This window comes from Gymnogyps californianus, chromosome 9 (assembly GCF_018139145.2).
Source record: "Gymnogyps californianus isolate 813 chromosome 9, ASM1813914v2, whole genome shotgun sequence".
Taxonomy (NCBI): Eukaryota; Metazoa; Chordata; class Aves; order Accipitriformes; family Cathartidae; genus Gymnogyps; species Gymnogyps californianus.
Window position 1 is genome coordinate 17,410,828 of NC_059479.1, and position 27,987 is coordinate 17,438,814.

General features: G+C 47.4%; 2 protein-coding genes across 3 annotated transcripts; both read left to right on the forward strand.

The window, feature by feature from the left end:
- Positions 1 to 451: 451 nt before the first annotated feature.
- On the forward strand, positions 452 to 20,645 carry SLC25A43 (solute carrier family 25 member 43). The gene is made up of 5 exons (XM_050901661.1): positions 452 to 723; positions 4,395 to 4,636; positions 5,632 to 5,804; positions 18,070 to 18,204; positions 19,290 to 20,645. Exons 1-5 carry the CDS (start codon positions 452 to 454, stop codon positions 19,491 to 19,493), a joined length of 1,026 nt encoding a protein of 341 aa, XP_050757618.1. The 3' UTR covers positions 19,494 to 20,645.
- A 1,079-nt stretch (positions 20,646 to 21,724) lies between these two features.
- Positions 21,725 to 24,724, forward strand: SLC25A5 (solute carrier family 25 member 5). Of its 2 annotated transcripts, XM_050901662.1 has the most exons (5): positions 21,725 to 21,838; positions 22,764 to 22,869; positions 22,986 to 23,472; positions 23,586 to 23,726; positions 24,336 to 24,724. In XM_050901662.1, exons 1-5 carry the CDS (start codon positions 21,780 to 21,782, stop codon positions 24,491 to 24,493), a joined length of 951 nt encoding a protein of 316 aa, XP_050757619.1. In that variant the 5' UTR covers positions 21,725 to 21,779; the 3' UTR covers positions 24,494 to 24,724. The 2 variants fall into 2 exon arrangements, with proteins under 2 accessions (XP_050757619.1, XP_050757620.1); XM_050901663.1 differs by lacking the exon at positions 21,725 to 21,838 and having other exon boundaries at positions 22,678 to 22,869.
- Positions 24,725 to 27,987: the final 3,263 nt, after the last annotated feature.

Here is a 27,987-nt window from a genome sequence, read left to right on the forward strand (position 1 = left end):
TGCCTGCCTTGGCGCAGACCCGCCCAGGACGCAGGCTCGCCGGCCCGCGGCCGTTTGCAGAGGGTGCCGACGGCAGCAGGCGATCTGGCTGCAAACCAACCAACGCACGGAACGCATCTGGGCCGCGGCGCCGGCAGCCCGCTGCCCCCTTCGGCAGCGTCCTGCGCGGAGGCAGCGATGCACGGCGGCCCAGAGACCCAGCGGGCCGCTCCGCCCGCCCCCGGGTTTTCCCTTCCGCCGTGAGACAGCGCACCGGGCAGGGCGGGCGGGGGACGGGCGGAGCCCCGCGTCCCAGCGCCCTCCGGCGGCCGAGGCTGGCGGTCACCGCCCCCCCCCGCGCTGGCCGTGCCCCGCCGGGCCGGGCCGGGCCGGGCGCGCCGCTGCGGGCGGCCGCAGTGCCGCCGGGCCGGGCCGGGCCGCGCCGAGCCGAGCCGCTCCGCCGGCCGGTGCCATGGCCACCTGGCGGCGGGACGGCCGGGTGACCGCCCTGCAGCGGCTGGGCTGCGCCGGGCTGGCGGGCGCGCTGAGCCTCAGCCTGACGGCGCCGCTGGAGCTGCTGACGGTGCTGGCGCAGGTGGGCACCTGGCACTGCCGGCGGGGGCTGCGCGGCGCCGGGCAAAGCCTGTGCCGTGCCGAGGGCGTGCGGGCCCTCTGGAAGGGGAACCTCACCGCCTGCCTCCGCCTCTTCCCCTACAGCGCGCTGCAGCTCGCCGCCTCCCGCCGGTAAGCGAGCGGTCCCGGCCCCGGCCCCGGCCCCGGCCGGGACAGGGCTCCGCGGGGAGGGGTGCGCGCTCGCTTCGGCCTTTCGTGTCTGTTACAAGAGAGGAGGGGATGGAAAGTGGAGAGCTTAGTCCGCAGGGGCACTTTAATGTCTCTGTCTCGGCGGGATGGCTAGCTGGTTGTGTGTCCCCTCTCCCCACAGACATGTACCCTGGCTAATAACTTCATTTATGTAGTTTATTCAGCGCGTAGCAACTCTTAGGGCCTGGTGATACACCAGCAACTGCTTATAAAGTCGTAGGTGTTCTTCAAATGATGAAGCATTGATAGTCTGTTAAATCTCTTCTGCTCAGCCAGATTCCTTTAGAAATGAAGTTACAGTGCTACCTACAAATGTGACTGCAACATCTGTTTTTTGCAACTGATTTTATTCATTTATACACTCTCAAGTATTTATATTGTTTGTATCAAAGAAAGTAACAACAAAATCACGATTCAAATCTTTTACCCTATTATGCAGCAGTTGTTACACAAATTTGATTGGTTTTCAAGTTGATATGTGACATTATTTGTTTTAATAAGATCTTGTTTTTGACAATACACAGGCATTAAGTTAAGGTAACCACTGGAAGGACTGCAGCAGGATCGACACGGAGCAGCGCTGACCGAGCTCTGCCAGCCCGCGCTGTTTCCTAGGATTCCCTTTTGCTGCCAGTATCTTTTAGCCTTTGAAAGGAGTGCCTGACTGTTTGCACGCACCAGCATGTTTTGCCACTTGGAGGGTTGGGTTTCTTTCTTTCTTTTTTTTTTTAAGGTCAGCTGTGCGCGTGGTATGCATTTGACATTTCCGCCCAGCTGGGCGATGGGTTATTCCAGTTCGTGGGCCGTACTGGGTGGAGAGAAGCATGGGCTCAGCCCGTGCTGGCCAATCCGGCCCGCTGCGGCTCTCACCCGGGCTGACGCTGCGCAGCCTGCTGGGGTTTGTCACTCATCTGGCTGAGCCAGAGTCATCCTCCCAGCTCTGCCTGCGCCTTTCAGGAAATGATAGCTGAAGCGACCCTGGAGCTGGGCAGCTTTGTTGTGTCCTTCTGCTTGTAATGCACGCGGTGGTCAAACAAGGGGAGGCATAATGGCAGTGGAAGGCAGAAACAGTGATCTATATGTAATTTAAAGTTCCCAGAAGAGTCAGTGTGTTGCACCAGTATAAACCAGTTGATTTTGAGCAGAATAACTAACTTAATTGTTTGTTCAGCTTGAAACAGTGTATTCCCTTTGCAAGGCTAGTTTGTCTCTAGTTTGCACAGGGTGTTCTTCTGAATTAGAAGTGGAAGTAGGCTACCGGGAAATTAAATAAAAGCTGCCTACACATATTTCTTGATACATTATTTGGGGATTTTTTATTGTGTTTTCTAGTGGGAGAATGGTGTCTATAAAGGCAAGAAACACAAAAAGAGAAGTGCTACACAGTAACTTAAGTAAATAGTAATGTAATGCCAATTGCAGGACCGGGGCTGAGCACAGTCAGCAGCCCCAGGAACGGCGGTGCAGGGGGAGCTGGCTGGGGACGGGGTGTTTAGCTGATTCTGCACTCTGTCTGCCGTTACTGTGCACAGACTCGGTCTTTCCGTGGCAGTTTTAAATGTTATCTGGGTAGTGCCTAGAGACACCACACCACCCTCCCCACGCATTTGTGCACACACAGGAAAATCAGGCTCTGTTGCTTTAGGGACTATACAAGACACATAGGAAAAAAAGTTTATGCCCTTTTGCTTCTGCTTGGCTAGTCTTTCTGCTCTGGGCTCTCTCCAGGACATGAGACAAGTAGATGCAGGGATCTGTCATGCAGTAGAAAATGTACACTCATGTGAAAAAACATCAACTGAGCAAGCAGTGACTTTAAATCTTTGCAAATTATTTTTTTCTGGACATGGTAACACCATGTAGTTTAAATCTGCTGTTTAAGTGGTTTAGTTAATGCTTCCAAAATAGATTAATAAGTTTCTTTACCTCCAGCTAAGATCCTCCTTTCAAGTCTTTTTACTTGCTTCTTGCTGCCTCCATGACACTTCTCCCTGATGTAGGAGTGCCCTGCGTACACAGAAAAGTCCTTCTGTGCATCACAAATGCATGAGTTGTAGGTTAGTCTTTAAAACTCTGTGCTTCAATTTCAAAATATCAAATCTAGACTTAACCTCCTGAGCATAATAGTGCCTGGACATAAGTCTTCTCTTGAGAAGTATCCCTGTGGACCTTTCTGTCCCAACAGAAGCAACAGAGGAAGGTTCAGTTGTTCTCAGGAGGTCTGTGATGACATTATCTATGTATTTCTTCTTACATGATAACTTTGACTGGGGGGGTTGGACCAATGTCCCTAACTGATGACTGATGATCAGATAATTTCTTGCAAACATGTTTTACGTCATGGTAATTTTCATCCTGTAGATGGAAATATAAATGAGGATTCTGTGGTCAAAAATTACTTTAAAAGTCTCTTGCAAAGCAAACAAGTAAATCGTTTGAACAATTAGTCTCCATATCTTTGAAGATTTTTTTCATCGTTGAATTGGTGCTCTGGACCTCCAGCACGGTACCACAACTCAAGCTATGTGAGCTTAGTCTGTGCTGGGAGCTCTGGTGCAGGTAGAGCTGTGCAAGCTGCCTCTAAAAAAGCTCTTTCAGGTACTGGAAGTATTTTAGCTCACTAACACTAAAATCGAAGCAAATTGCATTTGTGGAGTTTTGTATTCCAGTCCCTGACTTAGTTGTTAACTATAACTGTTGCATTTCTGCACTTCTGTGCAGCGTGGATTTCCCCAGAATCTCTTTGGGCTCTGTCGTGGTTTAACCCCAGCCAGCAGCTAAGCACCACACAGCCACTTCCCCCTTCCCGCTCCCAGTGGGGTGGGGAGGAGGATCAAAAAAAAAAGGTAAAACTCGTGGATTGAGATAAGAACAGCTTAATAACTAAAGTAAAATAAAATATAATACTACTAATAATAATATAATAATAGTAATAATTGTAATGAAAAAGAATACAACAAAAAAAAGAAATAAAACCCAAGAAAAGACAAGTGATGCGCAATGCAATTGCTCACCACCCGCTGACCAATGCCCGAGCAGCGATCCGCCCCTCCCGGCCAACTCCCCCCAGTTTATATACTGGGCATGACGTTCCATGGTATGGAATATCCCTTTGGCTAGTTCAGGTCAGCTGTCCTGGCCATGCTCCCTCCCAGCTTCTTGCACACCTGCTTGCTGGCAGAGCATGGGAAACTGAAATAGTCCTTGGCTTAAGATAAGCGCTACTTAGCAACAACTAAAACATCAGCGTGTTATCAACATTATTCTCACACTAAACCCAAAACACAGCACTGTACCAGCTACTAAGAAGAGAGTTAACTCTATCCCAGCTGAAACCAAGACAGGCTCTTAGGCATGTTTTTTGGACTCCGCTCATGTTTGCCTGTTCACATGTTCTGTGTCACAGAGATTCTGATGCTTGTGTGGTGTTATATATAGTAAGGTCTTGGATGAAATACATGTTAAAGTTTACACTCCTGCTGCTGAAGAGGCTTGTGGGCAGAAGAACAATTACATCGAGAATAATCTGCCTTAATTTTTCATGTTTTGTTCATACTGTCATTAATAGTGCCTCTTTTATGTGTTTACTCTAGACTTGTTATACTTTTCACGGATGAGTTGGGTCATATCTCCCACTGGAGAGCCATCATGGCAGGAAGTCTGGCTGGCATGGTTGCAACCATCGTGACTTACCCCACTGACGTAATTAAAACACGGCTCATTGTGCAGAACCGACTGGAACCGTCTTATGAAGGAATTCTTCATGCTTTTTACAAAATTTATCATCAAGAAGGACTCCTCGCACTCTACCGTGGCGTTTCACCAGCTATATTAGGTAAAATAATAATGGGGAAAAATCACTTCATTGTACTTTGTTTATTGCAGCTATGTAGTGTGTTCATTTGCTCACTTGGTTTCAAAAGCAAATAGTAATGTTCTCTGTAGAAGGTATGTAGATTTACAAGGCATGACAATACTGATTACCTCTGCTGCAGCTTTATTGCTTCAAACTATGACCAAGTGTGTAGCATTTTATGTATGGTTAAGTGTTCAACAAAATACTCTTTTCCTTCTTTTATAGATGATCTAGTTGTGCTTGGATGCAAGATTTCCACCATTTAACTCTTAAAAAAATATATACACACACACACACAGTGTTCCTAATTCCTGTCTAGGTGTGAGAGTGTCTCCCTAGCTCTTCAGTGAAACCAGTATGAGCAGTAGTGTATAACTGATGTGAAAAGTGAAGATTACTGATATTGTCTCTTTGCATTAAATGACTTTTTAATTATTTATTTACTCTCCATAGCTTTTAAAAATGCCATTTAAGTCCACTTTTTCACAATATGACATCATAAAAAATGCATAATAATAATAATGATGATGTATAATCCCACTATAAAATTGATGAGATCATGAAACAAGCAAAAGAGGACGGAAGTATCCCTCATCAGCTTGACTGAAGAGGCAACTCTGTTTACCTGTACAACTGCTAGGGTTGGGTTGGACTGGAGAAAGAGCTTGTCACAAAAGAGATAACCCGGAGAAAGAGCTGACCTGTCATGAGACTAAAGCAGTTAATAATTCTGACAACATGCACATTTTAATATGTAAATATATGCCCCTATCAGCACATCTGGATGCTACAATATGGTGTTCGGTGGTAAACCAGTGACTAAAAAGTAAAGTTCTTCAAAATATCGATGGGTTTGAACAACACGAGGTGTAAACTGGCAGCGGCTCATCCTATCTTTCTAGGTTATGTGATGAGCAGCTCTGTTTTCTTAGTGTACAGTGTGTTGATATAAACCTGTCTGGTTTGCTTTCTAGGTGCTGTCCCATTTTCTGCGGGCTCATTCTTTGTTTACATCAATCTGGACAAAATCTGGCGGGAACCCATAGTTCATTTCACTCCTCTTCAGAACTTCATAAATGGCTGTGTAGCAGCTGGTGTGGCACAGACACTTTCTTTCCCCTTTGAGACTGTCAAGAGGAAGATGCAGGTACAGAGCATTCATGTTGCTAGTACTTTGTTATAGGTGCTTGTTGCAGGAGCTTGGGGCAAGACTAGCCAGATGATCCTGAGTGCCACTTTATTTATCTTACCAGTAGGCTACAGAGACTTTGTTTTAGGTTGGTTGGGTTTTGGTTTGGTTTGGGTTGGTTGGGTTTTGGGTTTTTTTTAAGGCTGAAAATTATTGTTACAAGTGTGTTGTTACACTCTTAAGGTAGGTTCAAGTACTATCATGGGATATATGTATACTCTCAGACTCTGTGTCTTTAGCTTTATTTCTTTTCTTTTTCATAGCAATTCCATCAAATTCTCACAGTTCAGAATTCGCAAACCTTCAGTCAAATACAGGCATTCAGTCCTGTTGGTGGTAGGCAGAATGAATGAGATCTGTGTCATTTTCAGAGTCTGTGTGTCTGCCATTTATGCCTGGCCTACGTACTGGCAACCACAAGAAACTTGCACAGCAGGTATTACATCTGAAGTGTCAGAACTATCCTTGTTCTTATTTCTGACTCCTCTGATTAACAAGTGACTTTCCAGTTGCTGGTGCTGCTGCTTTCCTGGAGCATCAGCAACACGAGAGTAACTATATCCAGTTACTGTATCATTTTGTATTGTCTTGCTGATCCTTTCTCCTGAAAGTTTAGTAATAATGATCTAATTAAAAAAAAAAAACACAAAACAACCACTACCCCACAGCTTCCATCTCACTGACATTATTCATTTGATGATGTTGACTCTTCATTAGAACTTCATCAGCAGAGTGACAGTGAATAGCTGTCATCGTCTGGTGGCTCTCTGGCTGGGGCATATGAGTTTGGTCTTTCAGCCTAGTTCATGGGACTGCAGATTTATGAGAAACTTTTGTGATCTTATAAAAAAAGCAGTCATTTGGTGTGGCAGCATTATATAGCTCCCCATCCCCCTCATCAAGTGGTAGCCTGGTTGGTAAGTCACAAGCTAGCAAAAGGTCAGTGAAACTGTGAATTCCCCTCTCCTGCTCCCCAGGTTCCCTTTTTCAGACAGGGCTCAGATCCAGTGGCACAGAAGCCTTTGTTGCCCTCCCTCCATCTTGTAACAGAGGACCTCAACAGGAGAAGTAATGTCTTTTATTAGACCAGCTCATGTAGCTGATGTGTCAAAAGTCAAGCTTTACGCTGAGCCCTTTCATCAGGTATCTCATAAAATGTCTCAGGTGAGAAAGAGATTCTGAGCATGAAAACTTGATCAGTTTTTCCAGCTGTATCAGTGGGTCTAAGAAAAGCAATTACTCCTTACAAGTCCTCCTTTTCTTTATATCCTTAGACTCACAGCAATACTGTTGCCCTAAAGAATAAAGAAAGGCATTACTGTGCTGTCTCCCTTTTAATATTTTCTGTCGATACATCAGTTACTTGAACATTCAGTTTTCGTGATCAGTTCAAAAGCAACTTTCAGTTGTAACTGGTGTGATGTTAAGTTCTGTGTCAAGCTTTGTCTTGGCAGGCAAGTAGAGAAGTGGAACAGGCCCATCTTTCATTTTCCTGCCACTAGGCTGTACTCTTTCACCAAAGGGATGCTTAAAACATGTGATTGGCACTTCTAGAAAAAAGAAGGGAACTGGATTTATTGCCTAAATATGTAGGAAGTGGATATGCTAAAAATACTTTGGACAGAAAAAAGGCTCAACAACAGAGAGGTTTATTTTCCTCATAGATGCATTGCAACAACTGAATAGTGATTTTCCAAGCCTAGAGAAACACCTCCTGTTCAGTGATTTATTCTAAAGGCATGGGAGAAGGCAAAGGTGTTTCAGAAGAACTAGCTGCCTAGGTGTGAAAGCTCGTAATTTGTTTGGTACTGGCTATGACATAAGTCACGGAGGCTTGTCCAGAAAAGAGACCTCTTGAAAATCACACCCAAGCTGATACTAAGAGCTCACTGGAACTCATGCAAGGTCATCCAAGAAGTTTGTTTTTCACAGTTAGCACCAGGGTATGGCCCAGCTTGGCAGGGATCAGCTCTGCTTTGCCATCAGAACTTGCTGGCCTGTTCATTTTGCAGGGTGGTGGTCAGAAGAGAGAAATGTCTAGGACAGCACCAGAAAACGTATCATGCAAAGGGACCTAGAAAGGGGGAGAATAAAGAAGGGGAAAAAGAGCTTCAAGACAGTTTGTGTTCTGCAGAAAACAGAGGAGCAGATACTTCTGATCACGGTTTTTCTCAGACATCGTATTCTCATCAGCCTCCATTCAGTGATTCACCTTTCTAGCTGATAGAGAGGGGTGTACCAAAGCCTTCAGCTGCCCCCAGGCCTGGTGCGTGCTCTGCAATGCACGCAGGGAAATGCTGGCTTTGTTTTGAAGCAGTGAACACTGGTTTCGTGTACGAAGAGGAACCCAGCACATTGCGGAGGTCAGTGTCAGATTCCTCTTCCTTCCCTTCTGTCCCACTGATCTGACAGATGGAGGTAGTATATTGCCAAAGAAGACTTTTGCAGTGAACCTGTTGATGATGGTGAACCAGGGAGTTGTAAGGCAGTCTCAGGTGCTTCAAAAACTGAGAAACTAGGACACAAGGCTGTCTTCTCTGATTCTGGGATGGAGTACAAGCCTGAGACCAGAACATCCAGTTCAGATCTTTACCTGACACGCTAGGCAGTCCTGGAAGAGTTAGCTCCATCCATCTCCTCATCTAGACAATGCTTGAATTGTCTGCACAGAGTAGAAAATGAATTCTGCTATGGGAGGAAGGATAAGGTGTTATTTTTAATCTCAGTTGTAATAATTTTGTTTCATCCTTTCTCATTTTACATATCTGAATCCTACACTTGTGACGTCAGCAGCTTCTGTCACTGACATCTGTGGGAGTAGGAGCTGTCAGTGAACAATTCTTCCTCTGTGTTTTGGTGATGATTTATGATGTCAGATTTGCTCTATAACCATGGCTTCTTCCCCCTCTACTATTAGAATTATCTTTATCATGTTTACTTTTTTTTTACAAAGATGCTGTGTTTGCTAAATATACTTGAATGATTTTCTTAAAAGAAATGTTATGTGAGTGAGTCTTACTGAATATGTGAGTCCTCTATGTTGTGCTTATCCTAATTTTATTCCTTTGTCTTCCTTTTTTCACTTTGCTTCTGATTGGCATGTTAGAGAATTAAGAGGTACTGTATGCATGTTTCGGCATGGAAATATGGCTTTTGTTGTGCATCTGTAGAAGGGGATTAGTGAAGGAGAGGGTTATTCAAAGGGATGTTCTATATCAAATGCTTTCCTGACTCACTCTTATGCTGTATCAGTTTCTGAACAAAAACTTACTGATCTTTATATCCTTTTGACTGTTATTCTTGGCTTTCCTTCCTTACCTCACAATATCATTTCTTTGTTAAATCCAGTATCTAAGCGATATTCAAGTACTGCACTTTTACCTTGCAGACTTGCATACAAGAACACTTTTTTTTTCTTTTTCTATTTTTTTTTTTTTTTTTACCTTAGGCAGGGAAATACCTGCCTATGAATGATTCTGGGTCTAAGGGAAGCACTGGTAATATGTTTCCACTTCCCCACATCATCTTTTTGCCTATGATGACCTTCATTAGTGCATATTGGTCTGAGCTATGGCATTTCAGTAAGGGAAGATGAATTTAGAGCTGTTACATGCCGTAAAGAAGATTATTATTAGAATGACACCGATCCCAGGCTATGTGTAGAACTGAAAATCTACAGACATGTAAATGGTCAGCGCAAACCTAGTACCCAAGTGTGGCACTTCCCTCTGTGCACATGACCCTCAGAGGTAGGCTCAGGTACCCCTGGCTGGCGCTTCTCAGCCTTCATTCCAAATTGACCTGTGACTTTGGTAGTTTTGTTAGGCAAAATGCACAAAGATGACCCTAAGGTTTCACAGATCCTCCATCGACTGTACAGTTACTCCTCACCTGCTTATATGAACAAACTTCGCATGGTTTGCAGAAGCTCAGTCCTGTCCCCATATTTTGATGGTATAATTTGTTTTAATTTCTGTGACTAAAACTTGTCTGAAACTCTCCTTCGCCAGTAAATGCTACTCAGGTATAGCTTTACCGTCAAACCCTTGTAATATAGAATAAGCATACTTTTATTATACTGCAGGATTCAGCACATTTTTGGTGTTGACAGCACCCTCAAGTTGTGAGGACATCTCTCCAGGGAAAGCATTGTTCAGTAGTGATCTTTCTCTTTTAAAATCCAGGCTTTGAATTCCCTCCACTGCCGTAAACAAACAGGCTCACTGTTCTTGGTTAGTGTAGACTGTTGCCATGCATCACCCAAGAAGTGGCCTCTTTTCAGTGACAGAAGTGGATCAGGCCTCGTCTGCCTATAAATCTGCAATGTGTTTGGGGTTTTTTTGTTGGGTTTTTTTTGGTTCTTTGGAACACAAGATGCTCTGCAAGTGTGAAATCTGTGGAAATGATGTAAATACTATGAGTTCTTGGTAACTTGGAGAAAACTAAGCAGTCGTTCCCTTTGTGAGGTAGCCTGTTGAAAGTAAGTGCAATCTTATGCCCTGTTGGCACATTTCTAGTCTGAAGTTGGTTAAAGGAGATACTAAAGTCTCTCTTTAAAAGTAGTACTGTTATTTAAGTATTTATTTAAAATTAGTCCCCTATGTTCCTTGCATGGCAAAAGTCAGTTTAGCAAGAACCCAGTGGCTGGGTTATAAACAAAGCTTTGGAAAAGAAAATTATAAATGTTCGTTAGAAAAGCACCTTCTCCCTGCTGAAATGAGGAGGCAGTGCTCCGGCGTTGCTTAAACATGAGTAACTTGCAAAGAGTGCTCTGTCATTGGAGGTGGTCACTGGTGCTGGCATGGCAGCCTCTGAAAGCTCTCAAGCTGTGGTGTCCCTGCTGTTTGTGAGATCTGTGTTCTTGTCAGCTGGGAATATGAAAGTTATTGGAGTCATGACCCAGTTTAAAAATAAAAAATCCTTTTTGGGTCATGTGGTTCACACGACATCTCAAAAGCATACGTGCTCTGAGACTTTGTGCAGTGAGACCCTTTAACAGTGAACGGCATGGGAGCCTGAGCCTTGAAAATTTTCAGAGATGGAGCCATTTGACAACACAGAGTGGCAAATTCCATAGTGTGGAAGCAAATAAGGAGCAATATTACTACTTTTAGTCTGATTTCCTGTGGAAGTAAGGCTTATATGGTTGCTAGCTCTCTGTCCTTGCCCCCAATAACTTTTGATCCTACTGTCCGACTTCAACTAAACTTGACAGAGGAGTGGAGGTTTCAGAGATACTAACTTCCTTCAAGTTTTGTGAAAACAAGTGCACAGATGGAGATGAAACTCCAGAAGTGTTTCACCTGAGGGGGAGGCTGCAGTGTGACTTCTTACTTTTCTTACTTCTCTCTATGATCTCATGCTCTGCTTCTCCTTGCTGCTGGGGTTCAGGCATCAGCCAAGACCCCATGCCCTGGGTGGTACTTGAACTTGGGACCAGCCTGGCTCCTCTGATTATTAGCAAATAGGTAATAGACGTCAGATTCTGGTTTCGGTAAAATCCCTTCCTTCCTTCTCTTTTTCCCTATGTCTAAATGCTTTGAGCTACCAGCATTTTTGATTGTTTCATTGGTGTTGCTATAAAGATATTTTATACCACTTTCTCTGAGGCTGTTGCAGAATAGTGCCCTAGTGCTTTGGGAAGTACTTGGCCCAGTAAATGGTTGAAAAATGCCTGAAAAAAGCTACTGAGCGTAGCATGGGCTTTGCCTTCTGTAACGGCCTAGATCAGCTTTGTGCATCTGAACAAACCTCGGAAGCATTTCTCTTAGATCCCCAGACTTCCACAGGAGAGAATCATGAAGACTGACTGCCTGTGAAGTGGAAACACGGAACAGCGCCAGTGGAAAAACTGGATAAGAGGGAAAAATCGTAAATCAAGAATCGGAAGCAGGACTGGGCTGATCTAACAGTCAGGTCTGCCTTGTGACAGCTTGTGCTGCGTCTAGTGCTCTTTAACCCTGTTCATCCAAGGAGCTGTGGTGTGATAAGTATGTAATACTCGCTCTGAGGTAGATTACAGCAGTAGCTTAGCACTGCAGCACAGTGGTCTGCTGAAGAAGAGCAGGAAAACACACTGTATCCATTTGAAATGCAGGAGGTCTGAGGGAGGGCAGAATGCAATTCTCTCCAAATGGTTTTCCCAGACACTGAAGTGGCCGCCACGCTTGCAGTCCTAGATTTGGTGGTGCCAGCTAAGCATGGCCGCCGGCCTCTTACAGCCTCCGCAGCTCTGTGATCAGTGTGGTATGAGCGAGAGCTCTTTAATCTGCTTTGGGGCAAATCAGATGGGTTAACTCAGCCTACCTTTTTAAACTTGGTAAGCTCACCCAGCTGACGCGGCCTGACATGGGGCAGGGTACACTGCTGTGCGCACACAACTATTATAGCCATAATTTTCAGCGGGGAGATAGTAATGTCTCCAGAGTGACAGCTGTCACTGTTACCCCTAACATGAGTACTTCTGCATCAGTTATACAGGAGAGCCTTGTATCCATTTGTCTGTGCTTAGAATGATGTGCCTGTGACGTGTAAGGTGATTAATTATGCAAAATACTCCATAAACAGCAGCTAAAACTTTATGGACACTCTCTTCTTTTAGATCTGATTTATTTTGATTTGGTGTAATTCCTTACCTCATCCACATAAGGCCAATGGAAATATGTCCTCTGTAAATCCCCAATCCTGTAAAACGTTAATTTTCTTCTCGGTTCCTACACAGCAGGAGATGGTGGAAACTAGCATTGCTATTCACTGTGTGAAGTGTGGGACCAAACTAGTCTGCCTAAGGGTTTGCACCATTAAATAAACTAGTGCTGATGTACATGAAAATGGTGCACCCATTTGTAAGGATTGAGCTGAACCATCATGAGGCATTCAGAAACCACCCAGAGGTGTCCGTGCAAGGGGTTTGCACTGCCTTGAGGAAAAAGACCCCTATATTCCGTATCGAAGATTTCTTCATACTGCCGGTGTTAAAAGCAGGGAAGGCTTAGGTTCAGTAGCAAAGGAGGGATTCTGCAACAAACCATGAAGCCTCAAGGTACAACAGGCCTGGCAGTAATGTATTTAAAGCTGAGTCAAACTTTTGAGCGAGCAGTAAACTGTTTTGCTCATTCGGTGCCACAGATCTCAGAAAGCAGAGATGATTTGGCCCCAGTTCAGGTTACAGAGGAAAGGACAACATGTTCCTAGAGCGCAGGAAGCTGGAGGTCAGCTGCTGTGCTGTGCTGCTCTGGAACTGATTGCCTCCTGATAGCTTGTCATCGTTTACCTTCCTACATGCCTGAATACCTTTGGTGGACTTCAGCCACGGGTAAGTCAGCATTACCAAGCCACGGACACAGAAAAGACAATGGCTACCAAGTCAGGCTGTCCTCCAGGAGAAAGGATTGATTAGCCCAAGAGGATGCATGCTTTTTTCCCGCGATATTAATACTTATTTACATTTTAATTCTTTCTTATTTGAGTGGAATGAAATACTCTTTCAAGCATTCAGCCTTCACTTGAGTGAAATTTCTGTTGACTGTAGTGGCATTAGCTTGAATGAAAACTGCTGTCTTTGTCCTTCAGTTTCCCTTGATCTACAGTTATGCTTGCCCGTTGCACGTGTCCTTATTAACCCAGACTGCAAAGACTTCTTATTTTAGCTTACAGATTAAGAATGTGAACTCTTGAGCTGTTTTGTAAAGTGCCTTCCTATAGTTTGTTTTTTTTTTTTTTTAAATTGATCAGAAGTGTAGGACACCTGAATGTTGAAAATATATAAATAACAAGCAATTTTACTATATCTACCATCAGGGTAGTATACCACCTATGGCAGCTATTCACTGTTAGTTGATCTTTCATGCTCTGTGCCAACAGTACTGCATACTCAAAAAATAAAAAAATGGCAAATCTTTGTACCAACAAACTTTATGAGCAGGGGAGGGCGGAAAAAAGTACATGAATTGTGAGGGAAGTATTTCCAAATAGTCTCTGATACGTGTAAGTTCAGATGGTTGCAAACTAAAATGTCCTAAAGCGCAAGTGGGAATTTTTTATCTGCATAGCTCAGGGCTCAGGCTCAAGTGGCCTAACCACCGCATCTGCTATTTCCTGACCCGGTGGTCTCTGCTTGGTCCCCGTGTGGCTACTGTGAGCCTTGGAAAGATTCAAGTGATTGATCTTTTGATGGGCATGGTTCCCACTGCAGCTGCGGTGAACTACATCCGTCCTTCAATCCTAAGAGGAAGAGAGGAGGAGGAGAGGGGCTGGGGGAGGTCATTGAAGAGGAAATCTTTGTAAGGGTCTGTGAGATTAGTTCCCAAAATGGTACTATGTTGTTCTGGCAGTCACCTCGTGATGCAGACAATGGGAGAGATAGTGTCTGAAGAGTCTTCAGGTAACAATTAACTTCAACAATTAGCTTGAGTTTTGTTGTGACACTTCACTCTTATTTAAATATTTTGTTTATATAAAAAAAAGTGAGTGCAGGTAATTGTTTGGGGTTTTTTTTTATACAGGTCTCTCTCTTGGGTTTAGATTGTCAAAATAGAACAGAGTGCTAACTTTGGGGATGTATCACAGTGAATTACTAGACTCGGTGGCCTCTGGATACTAAAAGACTGTGTTTGTGAGAGCAGATGGAGTCAATTCTGCATTTGATGTGTTTTAATCATTTAGAGAACCCATCATCTATCAGAGGTAAAAAGATCAGCAACTTAGCCCCGCTACTACTATGACTAACAACTTGGCACTCTGTTATCAGCACAGTGAGCTGTACTGTATCTCCAGCCTTCTGCAGTATGAGACAGCTGTAACTGGGGGGGAAGGAGGTCTTTAAAATTGTCCGTAACAAACAGGTTTCCATGCAGCAGCCCATAGTGTCAAGGGGTGTCAAAAGAAAGGAATTCAAGCTGCTTTGAGGTGCATGGCGTGAAATGCCTCTGTCATAAACCTGATCTTTTTGGTATGAGATTAGCTGTTTGATTTGTATGTCATAGTAGGTTTCTGCAAAAAAGGCAGAGAAACTAGTTTGATCTGCTTCGTTACTTCCATTTTCTGGCTCTGGTGCCATAGCGTGGTTGCAAGGATTGCAGTGTTGTAGACATGCTTAGATGATGCAGAACCACCCAAACCCCACAGCTATTTTTTTCATTAAAAACAGTGCCAAATGAAACGCCTTCCTAATTTTTTTCTTTTATTAATACATTTTAACTTTGTTTAGCTGTGTTCCAAAATACTGAAGTTTTAACTACACACTGATACAGTTTTTAGTTTTCCTTTTGCAGTAGGTGATTCTGTGGACAATTGTTACTTAAATACTGTGTGTAGGGTCCTAGAAACATACTGCTCCTGTAAAGCAGAAAGACTAGCAAAGCATACATCACCCCACAGACTGAAATCTTGAAAATGGCTGTAACTGTGGTGAATGTTACTATAAATAATCTTTCAGTAAATCTCTTAAGAGGTCAATGTCTGTGGGCAAATTAGAAATCTGAGGGGTTGACTTACCTGTTCCTTTTTAACTGTCTTCTGGATGTGTTCACTGCGTGCAGAATCTTACTGAAATCTGCAGCGTGCTTGTCGCCTGTCTTGGTGTTGTAGGCAGGAGTACTGTAATCAAAACCCTTTGATATGTGCCGTTGCAATGTATACAGTAACGAAGGGGATTAAGTCAAACTCATGCAGTTAATTCTGGCAGGTCATGCCCTGCCTACCACAAAGGGACTTAAAAAGGAAGGGAATCACATGTTAACAGCATTCCTGCTTTCCTGAATGTTTTAGAAACCTGTCCCTCTTCACTGCTTGGCTGCCTATAACATCCTTTACCAAAAAAGCTCATGGAAACTGGCTGACAGTCCAGAAAGCAGAACAGGGTTTTGAATCCAGCTCTCCTGTGACTGCTGTTGCATTTTTAAGGATACTTACATCATTTGAGTGCTCTTCTAAGCATCGCTGGTGCTAGTATCACCATTCTTAGTGGAACTGGTCCCCAAAGTCTCAGTTGCAGCACTCAGCATCTTCTACAGTACAATCATGAGAGTCTTTGTGCAGGAGTTTCTCAAGTACTGTGGATTAAGGCTTGAAAAGTTATTTCTCTCTTTCTCACTGTTGGATTTAGCTATTGCTTTTTAAACCCTTACACCCCTGAAGTAACAGAGCCAAGCAGGCAGCTGAGCTTCCTTGTAGCAAAGGAGCATAAGTGAACATGTGCATGACCCTTGGCTACCAGACTAGCTCCGTTACCTTGAACCACCTGCAAAGGCAGGGCTGGTAATACTGTAAAATCACAACAGTTAAATCCCGTAACGGCTGCCTTTCTGAGTCCTAAACCAGGAAGCTGTGGGAGCTTGCACCACAGTTAGGAATTATGGAAACAGCTGTAGCCCCATGGAGTTAGCAAGGCCAATGTAGACACAAAGGAGACGAGCAATTAGAACAGTTGAAATGCTTTCTCCCCCACAAATGTGATCTGTCTCTTACAAATCAGGTATACTGTTGAGAAAGTTCAGAGAGAAGCAAATGCTTCTGTTCTCTCCTCCTTAAAGTGTAAAAGACCATGGATTAAATCCTCAGCCCTACTCTCGTCTGGGGTAAAAGAGCCAGGATGTGATAAAGGGGAGCCAGAAGATAACAAATCAGGATGTGGTAGAAGGCTATTGCCTTCTTTCTCAGTGCAGACAGCTGCTTTCCCAAAATCACTTCCCAAAGCCCTATCGGAAGGAAACTGTATGGTTTTACCTGTTACCTGCCATCAGAATTATTTCACGTGCATTTCAATCATGCACAAAAAAGAGAGAAAAAATCATGCTATGTGATTTTTTTGTAGATAAAGAAGACTATGCAGTTAGTGTGTGGGGTGATTAAAGGTTTTTTGTTAGCTTCTAAATTTTAGCAGTAGACTTGCCAGTAATGCAAGGGCATGCAACAGCATTAAAACTACTTGATTAGCAGCTTCTCTTATATACCTGGAGCATGAGTTTTGATCTGTTTCCATTCCCAGCATCTAAGTTGTCAAGTATTTGAAATGCTATAGCTGGGGCATCTAGAAAATGTCATCACCACTTGTCGATTTATGAGAGGCTTCTCATAGGCTTAGCAGCTCTGAGACGCTGTAGGTTAGTCTGGCCAAGGAGGGAAAAAATGGTACACCACAGGGTGTTTCAGATCAATGAGGGGATAATGATAACCGTATTCACCAATCAGTTAACTGTACAAGTCCCATTTTTGTCAAACTTCTGCCCTGTGGTGATCAGCTTGCACGCCCAAGTCGTCAACCTGTGCCCTGGGGTCCCCACACACTCCTGACTGAGAAGCGTCACTTGCCGTGTGTTTGAGTGAAACCCTGATTTGCCATTGCAAAATAAACCCATGGCTGCATGTGCACAGATGGATGAGGATAGGATTATTCAAGGTCAGGTTATCCTGTCTGTGCTAACGCAGTAGGAGATTAATGAAGGAAGGATTTTGCTGTTAAAAATGACCCACTACACTTCTTCCGTGTGAACAGACGCTGTCTGTACTGCAGTTGGAGATGTAGTTGCAGTCCAGCAGGATGCTCCCAAGCTAACTTTAACCAGTCCGGATCAACTGACCATGTAGCAAAGATAGGGGAGCACGGGCACCAACTGCTCACCTACAGCCCTCGGTGGGTTTGTACATTCTGGGCTGAAATCTCTATTCCTCCACTTCTGCTGTGCTGTTGCTACTCAACCTGTAGTACAGTTCACCCTTCTCATTGCAGTGTGGACACAGCCTCAGCAGCCAGAGTCAAGTCAGTGCACTCTTCTGTGTTGATCAGAATTGCAGGAAGGGAGTGTGGCATCTGGGGCCAGCCCCAAGCTTCCCTCTCATAGCTGCTCTGCTGCCAGTGATGTGAAATACCTCTCCCCAGACCTGAGCGGCTGGCAGACGCAGGGCTGATGCATTATGTGGCTCTGGCTCGGATGGTTTGTCTTCACAAGGGTGGGATTTATTTCTAGTAGTGACATGGCACAAAAGGAAGTGCTGTGTGAAATTACTGCTCTCTTTCTCTTTCGTACCTATCAGAGAGTGAATTCTCTCCCTTTTTAGTTTGTATTTCAAGGCAAAACAGCTGATTCTTTTGGGTTGATGGAAGAATCCAGATCGGTCTGTTGAAACCTGGCATTAAGTGTTCCTTATGTACCAGAATGGAGAAGATTAATTACTTTGGTTTTCCTTTGCTTGTTCTAAATCCCCCTGGGTGTCTCTTGAACAGGCCCAGAGTCCTTGGCTTCCCCACTATGGAGCAGTTGATGTCCATTTTACTGGCATGACTGACTGTTTCCGGCAAACTGTGAAGAACAAAGGTGTGCTTGGACTTTGGAGTGGACTCACACCCAGTCTGCTCAAGGTGAGGTTTTGCTTTCATCCCAATCAAAGACTATCCTGAAGTAATCAAAACACGCTTTTGGACAGTTGGGGTTATAAAGCTTATGAGATGCCTCTGTACTTATTAGCAGGTTATAGATGACAGAGTCTGTGACAGAACAGGTATAACCTCAGGCAGGTTATAAACCAGCTTTGGAACTTGGTTTGGTCATATTTCCCCAAATGTAAGCTTGGCTTCTGGATGTCACTACTTTCAAGTTCATTTGAATGCCCTTAGAGAAGGGAGCGCTGCTAACACACAAGGTAGGGTATGGATGGGGGACTGCAAGTGATCCACTTACGACAGCTAAACAAGTTCTGCTTCTCAGCTGAGCTCCAGTAATTTGACACGTACCGAGCTGTAAAGAAAATTGCGCTTGTATAAGCCACTTCCCCAGAAGTCAAAAGCAGTACTTTCGAACAGCTATTTAACACGTGTATTGGTTACTACAGCCCTTGCTGAGTTGAAAGCATGAAATTACCTTAAACAGAAGGTAATTCAGTTTACATAAATACATTTTATAGTGCTGTGGTGGGGATTACCTACACGGAGTACTACAGGTCAGCTAATGAGTGGTAATTGAGTGACAACGTGATTGATTGTGATGGCCTGCCTGTGTCTGGCCCTGCCTTGGCTGGTATAAAGCCACATGGCACCAGAGCTGCCGATTCTGCATGGGGCAAAAGAAGAAAATTGTTCAGTCGCTCTGCTGTATGTAGAATAAATCCCGCATTTCCTACTGGGATTTGCTGAGGTTGCTTAGGATTTGCTTAGGTATTTGACAAGTTGTGATAATCTATAGGCTAGCACAGACCTTGTTCCTCACAATATTGTTATAATTAGTTATGTACCAATAATAAACTCCTACTTGTAGCATGCTGCAGGTGCCAGCCTAGTTTGAGGTGACACTCTGATTTTATATAAATGAGCATAGCTCTACTAGCAGATCAGATCAGATTTAAAGTCCTAGAAGTTTCCTTTTTTAAAAACATCTAAGCTAAGAATGCTACTAGTGAGTCTAATACTGCTTTTTTATCTTATGTTGCTTTTTTTTTAAATTTTATCAGATTGTCCCATACTTCGGTGTTATGTTTAGCACCTTTGAATTCTGCAAGCGGGTCTGTCTATACAGAAACGGCTATATTGAATCTCCTTTAAATTACAAGCTAACTCCTGGCGTGGACCAGAGTTTACAGCCACAAGAACTGAGAGAATTAAAGCTCCTCCGAAGGGAAAATTTTGAGCCAAGGAAATCAGCTCTTGAAAACTGACATCAGAGTGTCCATTGCAGATATACACACTACCTTTCTTAAGGAACTTTGCAAGAAAGACATGCTGAACTACAGGTACCAGCGTCTCAGTGGATTGCATGGTTTTAGTACTGAGATACCAGTGCCAGGAATGAATAAATCTTGTATCTCATTTGCTGAATCGATATAAACAATATGAATAGCAAGCATATACTGAAGAGGAGAGATGCAACTAGTTTGAAAACATGCTATTGGAACTTGAAATTACATTATTCTAGGTGCTTTTCAATACTGAATAGCCATTTTGAGATAAAACCACTTGCAGAAAGGCAAGAGAAGTGAGAGTATAAATTGTATCTTCAAAAATATTAAGAAAACTCAAATGGATTTTTTTTAAGTAATCTGAGGTACCGAGTCAGCCAAAAATGATAAACAGACTAGAACACATACAACATACAAGAATTTCTACTGAAATCTCTTTTTTTTAGTGATACTGTGTGGACGTGGCATTTTGCGGATGCAGAATTAGTCTCAGTTCAGTCGCACTCCAGAATCCACTCTTCAGTTTTTGAGACTTACTTGAGAATAATAATTTTGTATGAATCTTTGGCATAAAGATGAAAATATGCTGCTGCAATTGTGCTTTTGCTAAGAGAGAATTGTAATTTGCAAAATGGGCTGTAATACACTGGAATGACAATCTTGCAAACTTCAGTGCATACTAGAAGATCTTCCCCCCTTTCACCTCTGTTGTTACTGTATGTACGTGAATTATTTCAGTCTTTGAAAAATAGTTTTCCTGAAGTTCCCTAACTGAAATATTTCCTGAAAAATGCAGTTCTTAAATGTGTTAGATATTTCGGAGCCACGAGCCTTGTCATGTTGTTTTGGTATTCTTAAAGCTCTATTTTTATATTAAACTACTTTTTAGTTCCTGTGCACAGACCCAGGCCTACTGTGCTGCTCAGAACTTGCCAGGAGAATAGCACTGTGCACAGAACCTGTGATTTTTCCACTTCAACTGCTGTGATCCAGGAGCCACAGATAGTTTCTGTAGATGGAAACCTCTCTGCAAGACCACAAGGCTATTGCCAGTGCCAATGCAATTGATAGGCCTCTGACCAGTCTAGGGAGCTTTTGGACAATAAAAGATCATCTTGGTATTATACCTGAGGATCTGCGGTATTGCTCCAGTTCCTTTGTAGAAGTACAGCTATGGAACAGCCCCATCCTAGTGCCTTCTGATAGAAAACCTTAAACCCCGTGTCCACGTGGGAAGGCGGCTCTGCCCTCTGCGGCATGTCCCACCAGCCTCCGGCTGTGGCAATGTGTGAATCACAGCAGCTCGGTAAGGCGTGTGCACACCAGCTATGCTCCTGCCCTAGCTGCAGCAGCCTGGGCTCAGCACAGGATTTGCCTGCTGGTTTACACAGCTTTTTGTGTGTGTTTTTGTACCGTTTATGTCCCTGCAGGGTGGAAATAAGTAAATCTCAGAAACTGCTTGGTTAGGCCAGGTCACAGCGGGATGAGGCAATGGCAGATCAATGCAGGAACAGTCTGTGACTATGGAGAGAGAGTTGCAGAAAGATTTGGGATAATCTTGCACCTAGGACTCAACGTTGATGTACCCTACAGCTGAGGTCTTGCAGTATCTCTCTTAATGGGCTTGCTCAGTTCTGCTGCAGTGGTGCTTCTTACTGGTTTTCTTCTCAGAGAAGAAATGTAAGCATTGATAGCAAAAATTAAGATGGTAGAGAGCAGATCTGGTGGCTCGTGCATCACACTGAGGCTGTAAGTGCTTTTGGCTCTCCAGTCAACTAGCCTAGTGACCATGTTTCTCCATGCCTCAGTTTCCCCATCTGCACAGTGCAGGTAATAATATTGAGACTTATTTGAGATGTATGAATAAGGAGATATGACTTGTGAGCGCGTTGGGGAGGAACGGATTTCTAAAGAGTACACTTACCTTGTCCAAGCATACCTGTATGTTTTTTACTAATGTTGTATTTCTAAATAGATTTTAAAGATTGAGCGATGGGTGTATATGAATGTCTGATCAGCTCTTCAAACCTGGTAAGAGTCCAGTGAGTCAAAAAGTTACCTCTAACTTGTTTCTGATATGCTAATAACACCTTTGTATTGTAATGTACTCCTACGACCTATAAATCACTTACTAACCTTTTATCAACCAAGCCTCTACTTTGCGTAATCACATCTATGCATGAGAAATCCCCCAAAAGGTAACACTAAAATATTTAAGACGGCACCGAAACGAAGTGCTTCAGCAGTGGATCACTAACATGTGAAATGGTGTACGATCATGAAGAACCAGTGAACAGCAAGGCTAAATCGCAGAGGCAACTCTTAGGTAGGTGAGCTGTAGCTCAAGTGACACTGGGATGCAGCCATGCAGTAGAGGTGGTAGGTGCTACGTGGTGGGGTATATGTCTGAGCATCTCATCACAGCTGAGCTCAGCAGCGTGACTGATGTAGGGAATCCATACGATACTTAGAGCTCTGTGACTCCCGGAGCATCGCATATGCAGGGGGACAGTAGTGGGAGAGGTGTCTGAGTGGGGGTCTCAGCTGAGGCTCAGTGAGGCTGGGCAGTCGGACTCGATCCGGGACATGTCTGATGGATGAGACACACTCTGAGCCTCCCCCGTTCCTGCCTAAACCACGGTCGCGCCGGCTGCCCGGCTGCCTTCTGTATTGCCTTCATGATGGCACCCGGATGGCGCAGAGGGGCTCGGGGCACGCGGGCACGGCAGGCCCCGTCACCGCCACGTGGGCTGCCGGGGGGGGGGGGGTGGGGAGTGTGGCCGGGCCGGGCAGCCTCGACCCTGTTCCCGCCCGCGCGGCGGGGGGCTGGCGGGGTGCCCCCCCATCCCGGGGATGCTGGCTGGAGCCCGGGGGTGCGGCGGTGCGTGCCCCACGGGGGATGCTGGGCTGCGTGTGATCCCGCGGATGGCGAGCGTGTGCCCCCCCTGGGGGACGCTGCTCCCCCCGGGGACGCCGGCCCTGGTGCCGCGGCGGCGGCGGCCCCCTCCCTCTGCGGCGGCCACGCCTCGCTCCCGCAGCCAATGGGCGAGCGGGACGCGGCGGCGCGGCGCGCCCCCGCCCACGTGTCCGCCGCCGCCCCTATATAAGGCGGCCATTTCAGCCGCCCCCTACCCACCCACCGCGCCCGCAGCGCCGCCTCCCGCCTCGGCTCGCCTCGCCCGGCCTCATCTCGCCTCGCCTCGCCTCGCCTCGCCTCGCCTCGCCTCGCCCGCCGCCTCCCGCCATGACCGATGCGGCCGTGTCCTTCGCCAAGGATTTCCTCGCCGGCGGGGTGGCGGCCGCCATCTCCAAGACCGCCGTCGCCCCCATCGAGAGGGTCAAGCTGCTGCTGCAGGTGAGCGCCGGGGGCCGGGGCCGCCCCAAGGTCGCCGTAAGGGGGGGGGGGGCGGCGGCGGCGGGCCAGGGGGTCGCGGGGGAGCGGCGCTGACGGCGGCATCTCGGCCCCTGCAGGTGCAGCACGCCAGCAAGCAGATCGCCGCTGACAAGCAGTACAAGGGCATCATCGACTGCGTGGTGCGCATCCCCCGGGAGCAGGGCGTCCTCTCCTTCTGGCGCGGCAACCTGGCCAATGTGATCCGGTACTTCCCCACCCAGGCCCTCAACTTCGCCTTCAAGGACAAGTACAAGCAGATCTTCCTGGGCGGCGTGGACAAGCGAACCCAGTTCTGGCGGTACTTCGCCGGTAACCTGGCGTCCGGGGGTGCCGCCGGCGCTACCTCCCTGTGCTTTGTCTACCCCCTTGACTTTGCCCGAACCCGCCTGGCAGCGGATGTGGGTAAAGCCGGGGCTGACCGGGAGTTCAGTGGGCTCGGTGACTGCCTGGTCAAAATCTTCCGGTCGGATGGCCTCAGGGGCCTGTACCAGGGCTTCAGTGTCTCTGTCCAGGGCATCATCATCTACAGAGCCGCCTACTTTGGCATCTACGACACCGCGAAGGGTAGGTTGACCAAAATGGCACTAAAAGGGAGATGCTGGGCCGCGGCAGGCCTGTAGTGCGTTTTGGCAGATGCTGGTGGCTCACCTGCCACCATCAAAACCTCTCTCCTGCAGGCATGCTTCCGGACCCAAAGAACACCCACATCGTTGTCAGCTGGATGATCGCTCAGACCGTCACCGCTGTCGCCGGTTTGACCTCTTACCCTTTTGATACGGTTCGTCGTCGCATGATGATGCAGTCTGGCCGTAAAGGAAGTAAGTTTCTACCTCCTTGTGTAGGAAGTATCGGGCATCCCTGAATCAAGAGTTGGTGGTGGAGCTGAGGTGAAGGCAGAGTGGCTTGGCTTTCACCAAGCCACGTAGATATCCTCACCTCTTGTAGGCAGCGGGGTGTGAGAGGGGCTGCAGAAGTGGATGTCAGGCAGGGGGCACAGACAGGTCAGTCTCCGCAGCATGCCTGTAAGGTGGCGTGCACAAGTTGGCTATCTGTCAGTAGGTAGGAACAGCAGAACTTGCCCAAGGATGTTGCAGACTAGTGTCTCTGGGCCAAGAGGAGACATCCCTGGTAGCAGGCACAGCCTGGCTGACTGTGCAATAGCTTTTGGGTCTGGAAGTGTTGGTGTCAAAGCAAACAGTAGCTGCCTTCTGCTCGAACCGGTCCTTCCAGTGTCTCCTAGGGGTAATGCAGCAGCAGCAGCGTATCTCCTGGGCAATCTTGTCCTCTGATGCGCTAATACTGGAGAAAGTCAGTCAAGAAATGGGATGCGCTTGAGGTTATGAAGCTGGCAGATATGTTAGGCCATTTCCGACCTGGATGTCGGGGGTCACAGGCATCCAGTTCGTAATGCTGTCTGTCTCCCGCAGCTGACATAATGTACACCGGTACTATTGACTGCTGGCGGAAGATTGCCCGGGACGAGGGCTCCAAGGCGTTTTTCAAAGGTGCATGGTCGAATGTACTCCGAGGAATGGGTGGTGCTTTTGTCTTAGTCCTGTATGACGAAATCAAGAAGTACACATAAGTTGTTTCCTGTTGTGAACTGGCATGTTGTTATATGTAGTCTGTGACTATTCATGGACTAGTTTGAAAACCGTCTAGATACTAAACAGTGACGGCTGATGTTTATACAGGTTGGCATGGGGTAGGGACGACTACCTGCCCTGTCTTTATCAAGTTATTCCCCCTGACGGGACTCACCATGGTTTCTATTTCAGTCACTCCTGCTTCAAGAGTACAAAGAAATAAAAATCTGAAACCAACTTTCCTCGTCTCATGTTTGTTCTTGCAGCAGCTGCAGCAAGAGGGGTGTGGGGGTCTCTGTGGTGATTGTAGAGAAGGAGGAAGATGAACTACCTCCATCCTGCATGCCTCGCTACCTGTTAACTACCTGTGGCCTCCGGCAGGTAAACACAGTGCAGGCTGCTGAGGAAGCTGTGTAGTGTTTCCTCCCCAGTGGAGGCCAGTGGTGTGAGCTCGACTGGGGACTCTCAGCTCTGAAGGACTCACCCAGCTGATCTCCCCTGAGACCCTGGTAACCAGAGATGATGCACTGGCTGTGTGCCACCACCAGTCCTACCTCTGGCCTCTCTGCTCCCCGGAGCTGATGAAACCTTGTTTTGAAAGTACCAAGTAGCTAAACCTTCTGCAAAGCACAGCCCTCCCCACGTTACTGAATGCCTGGGAGGCTGGAGAAATGTCTGAGGCGTATTTGCTGCTGTCCGGAGGAGCAGAGCTGGCATTACGTACTCTGGCTTAGAAACTGAGCTACCTACTTGGGCATGTTAAAACCCAGCTAGAGAACATAAGTGCAGGTAATTGCTGTTCTTCGGTACAGCCCCTGGCTAGCCTTGCCCTTGCATGAGGTGTTGTGCTGTGGGGATGTAGTAGCTGAGCAGAGACAGACAGCTCCTGTGCTAGGACTGTGCTTGCCAGGCAGGGAGCCGCATCCCCAGGCTCATCGCTTACCCCTGGAAGTTAAGCTTGTCCCAGCCCCAAATTCTGGGGCAAGGGGGAAATTCCTTCATGCTGCTGGGGCAATTTGGGGAAAACACTGCAAGACTGGGCGATGTGTGTGGCTTGGCCTTTACCCAGACATCTCTGTGGGTCTCTGAGCTGCCCCAGTGAAGCTGCCTGGTTTCTGCCTGGAGAGCTGGGGTGGTGAGTGGATGCTCTCCTGGTCCTCCGCCCTTCAGATCAGCGAGTCTCTCCTCGCTGCCCCCATGCCTTTGGTCCTTTCTGGCTGCCCAGGCCTGCTCGAAGCTGTTGATCTCAAATCACTGAAACCAATCTCAACCACTGTCCGAGGCAGCTAAACAAGCCCTTGTGTTGCAAAGGGTGGTAGTTGTTTTTATTGCTGAAATCTAAGCGGGGCAGCCGGGCATGAGAGCGCAGCACCATCCTGCCGCAGACGGCGTCGGCGTGCCTGGGTCCCTGTGAATGGGCGTTCTGCGATGGGAGATGGTCTCATGCCACGTTGTTGAGCCAAGAGCCTTTGCTGGCGCTTTTCGACTGCCCCTGGCTCCTGCGATCCCCCACTGCCTGCCGTGGAAACAAAACGGGCTGAAAGTTTCCCCGTGAGATGCGGAGCAATGCCGCAAGTGGTGGGCAGCGTGCTGGGGGGAGCAGGCAGCAGTCTGGCAGGGGCCTGCGCCACAGGGCAGCCTTACCAGAAAGTCCTCTACTGCTGCATGAATGCAAGCTAATTAATTAAGGGCTCTCAGCTCTTATTGCCTCCTGCTGCTAAGCCCTCCTGGATTTCAAGGGCTGTTCTGAAATGCTGCTGGTTGCTGAGCATGGGGCATCCTTTCCTCTCCTTTCCTCTCCTTTCCTCCGCAGGGGATACGTGGCCGGGCTGTTAGCACAGGGAGGTAAGTAAGTGCATCATTTCTTCCTCCACACGGTGGTGGGTGACCAAGGTGCTGAGATGGGCTGTTATGCTGGGCTGCAAAGGAGCTGAGCTGGAGGACCCATAAGTCCTTAGACCTGCAGTATTTTGCACTGGGCTTGGGGTCCAGGGCTGGCACTGAGTGAAATGGATTGTAGCCACCCACGCTAGTTACTGCCTTTGGGACTCAGGAAACAAGCATGTGTTTCACAGCTTTTTTTAGCTCTGGTGCATGGGAGATGCGGGGCAGAGCCCACAATGGGTTCTCCCTGCACTTCTCCGCAGGCTGGCAGCCCCCTCTGGCCTGGGGCCCTCTGGGGATTTAACCTCCCCCCCGGCCGCTCCCCTGGGAGCAGCCGTATCTGGGGAAGCAGGTTGGGAGGTTCAGTTGCTGCTTTTGCCTGCCACAGGAGCACGTTACAGAGGGATTAAGGGCTTTGTTTTTGTGGGGAAACTGAGGCATGGGAAAGGGACTGGGGCCAGCCAGCGGCAAGGCAGCGGGCTGAGTGCAGTCACTCCAACACAAGCGTTTTGTCCACCAGGCCGTGCCGCCCCAAGGATGGCAGGCAGGGGTGGATTTTCCTTTTAAACAGAATTCTCTTGTGGGGAATACCAAACATCTCGTACATCATGATTTCCTCCACAGGAGCCGTGCCTGGCCCGGCGTATCGGCCCCTTTGCTGGCGGGGAGGGGTGGGCGAGCACCTGTAACGCCGCTTTCATCTCGGCCCCTCGCCCGGCGGCCGTAAATCCCAGGCTTAGGAGCTGTTGACGCAGCACGGCCACGCACGGGATCGTATGAAACACTTGTCAGTGGCTGGGGCAGGTGGTGAGCGGTGCTGGATGTTTGGAATGGCTCGGTGCACGCCAGCCCCCCCTGGCCTGGGCTGGCCGTGGTGCCAGGGGGCTGCGGGCATGGGGCTGCCCTTGTCCCCCCCGGCTCTGCGGGGCTGGGACCTTGCCAGCTGGGCTGGAGGCTGCGGGGACCACCCTTTGCCTGGAGGTTTGGGTGCCGGGCAAGGTGAGGCAGGGGCAGCCACTCTCTTTCTAGGGAGATTTGGGAGGCGCTAATGACAGCAGAGATGGGAGCAGGGCTCCGGGGCTCGCCCCGGGCGGCAGGAGGGAGGTGTGATGGCTGAGCTTCCCTGCTCTCTCCTCTGCTGGAGATGGGCGCACGGCCAGGCAGTGCCCGCGGAGAACAGCAGTATCCCCAGCCCCCATCTCACCCCACATCCAGGCTGAGCTGTGGAGACTACAGGAGAGCATTGTGGCTGGGGTGTCCCAGAGGTGGCGGGGGAACAGGGGAGAGCAGGCACAGGCAGGAGGGATCTTCATCCACCTGGCGCAGGCAGGGAGCAGAGGCTTGGGGTATGCCTCGGCAGGCAGGCGGGCAGCCCCAGGCTTGCTCTGCCCGCATGAGGCCACGTTTCTACTTCGTGTTCCCACCTTCCCATCTCTGCCTTCAAAAAGTGCCCTGAAGCGTGACCTCCTCCAAGCTGTGCCCAGCGCTTGGCACAGCTCGGTGTAGGGTCTGAGCGTGGCACAGCCGAGCCCCAGGGCCAAGATGCCTCAGCTGGAGGAGGAGCAGCAGAAACCGGTTGTGTTGCATGGAGTTAACCCGCTCCTGAGGA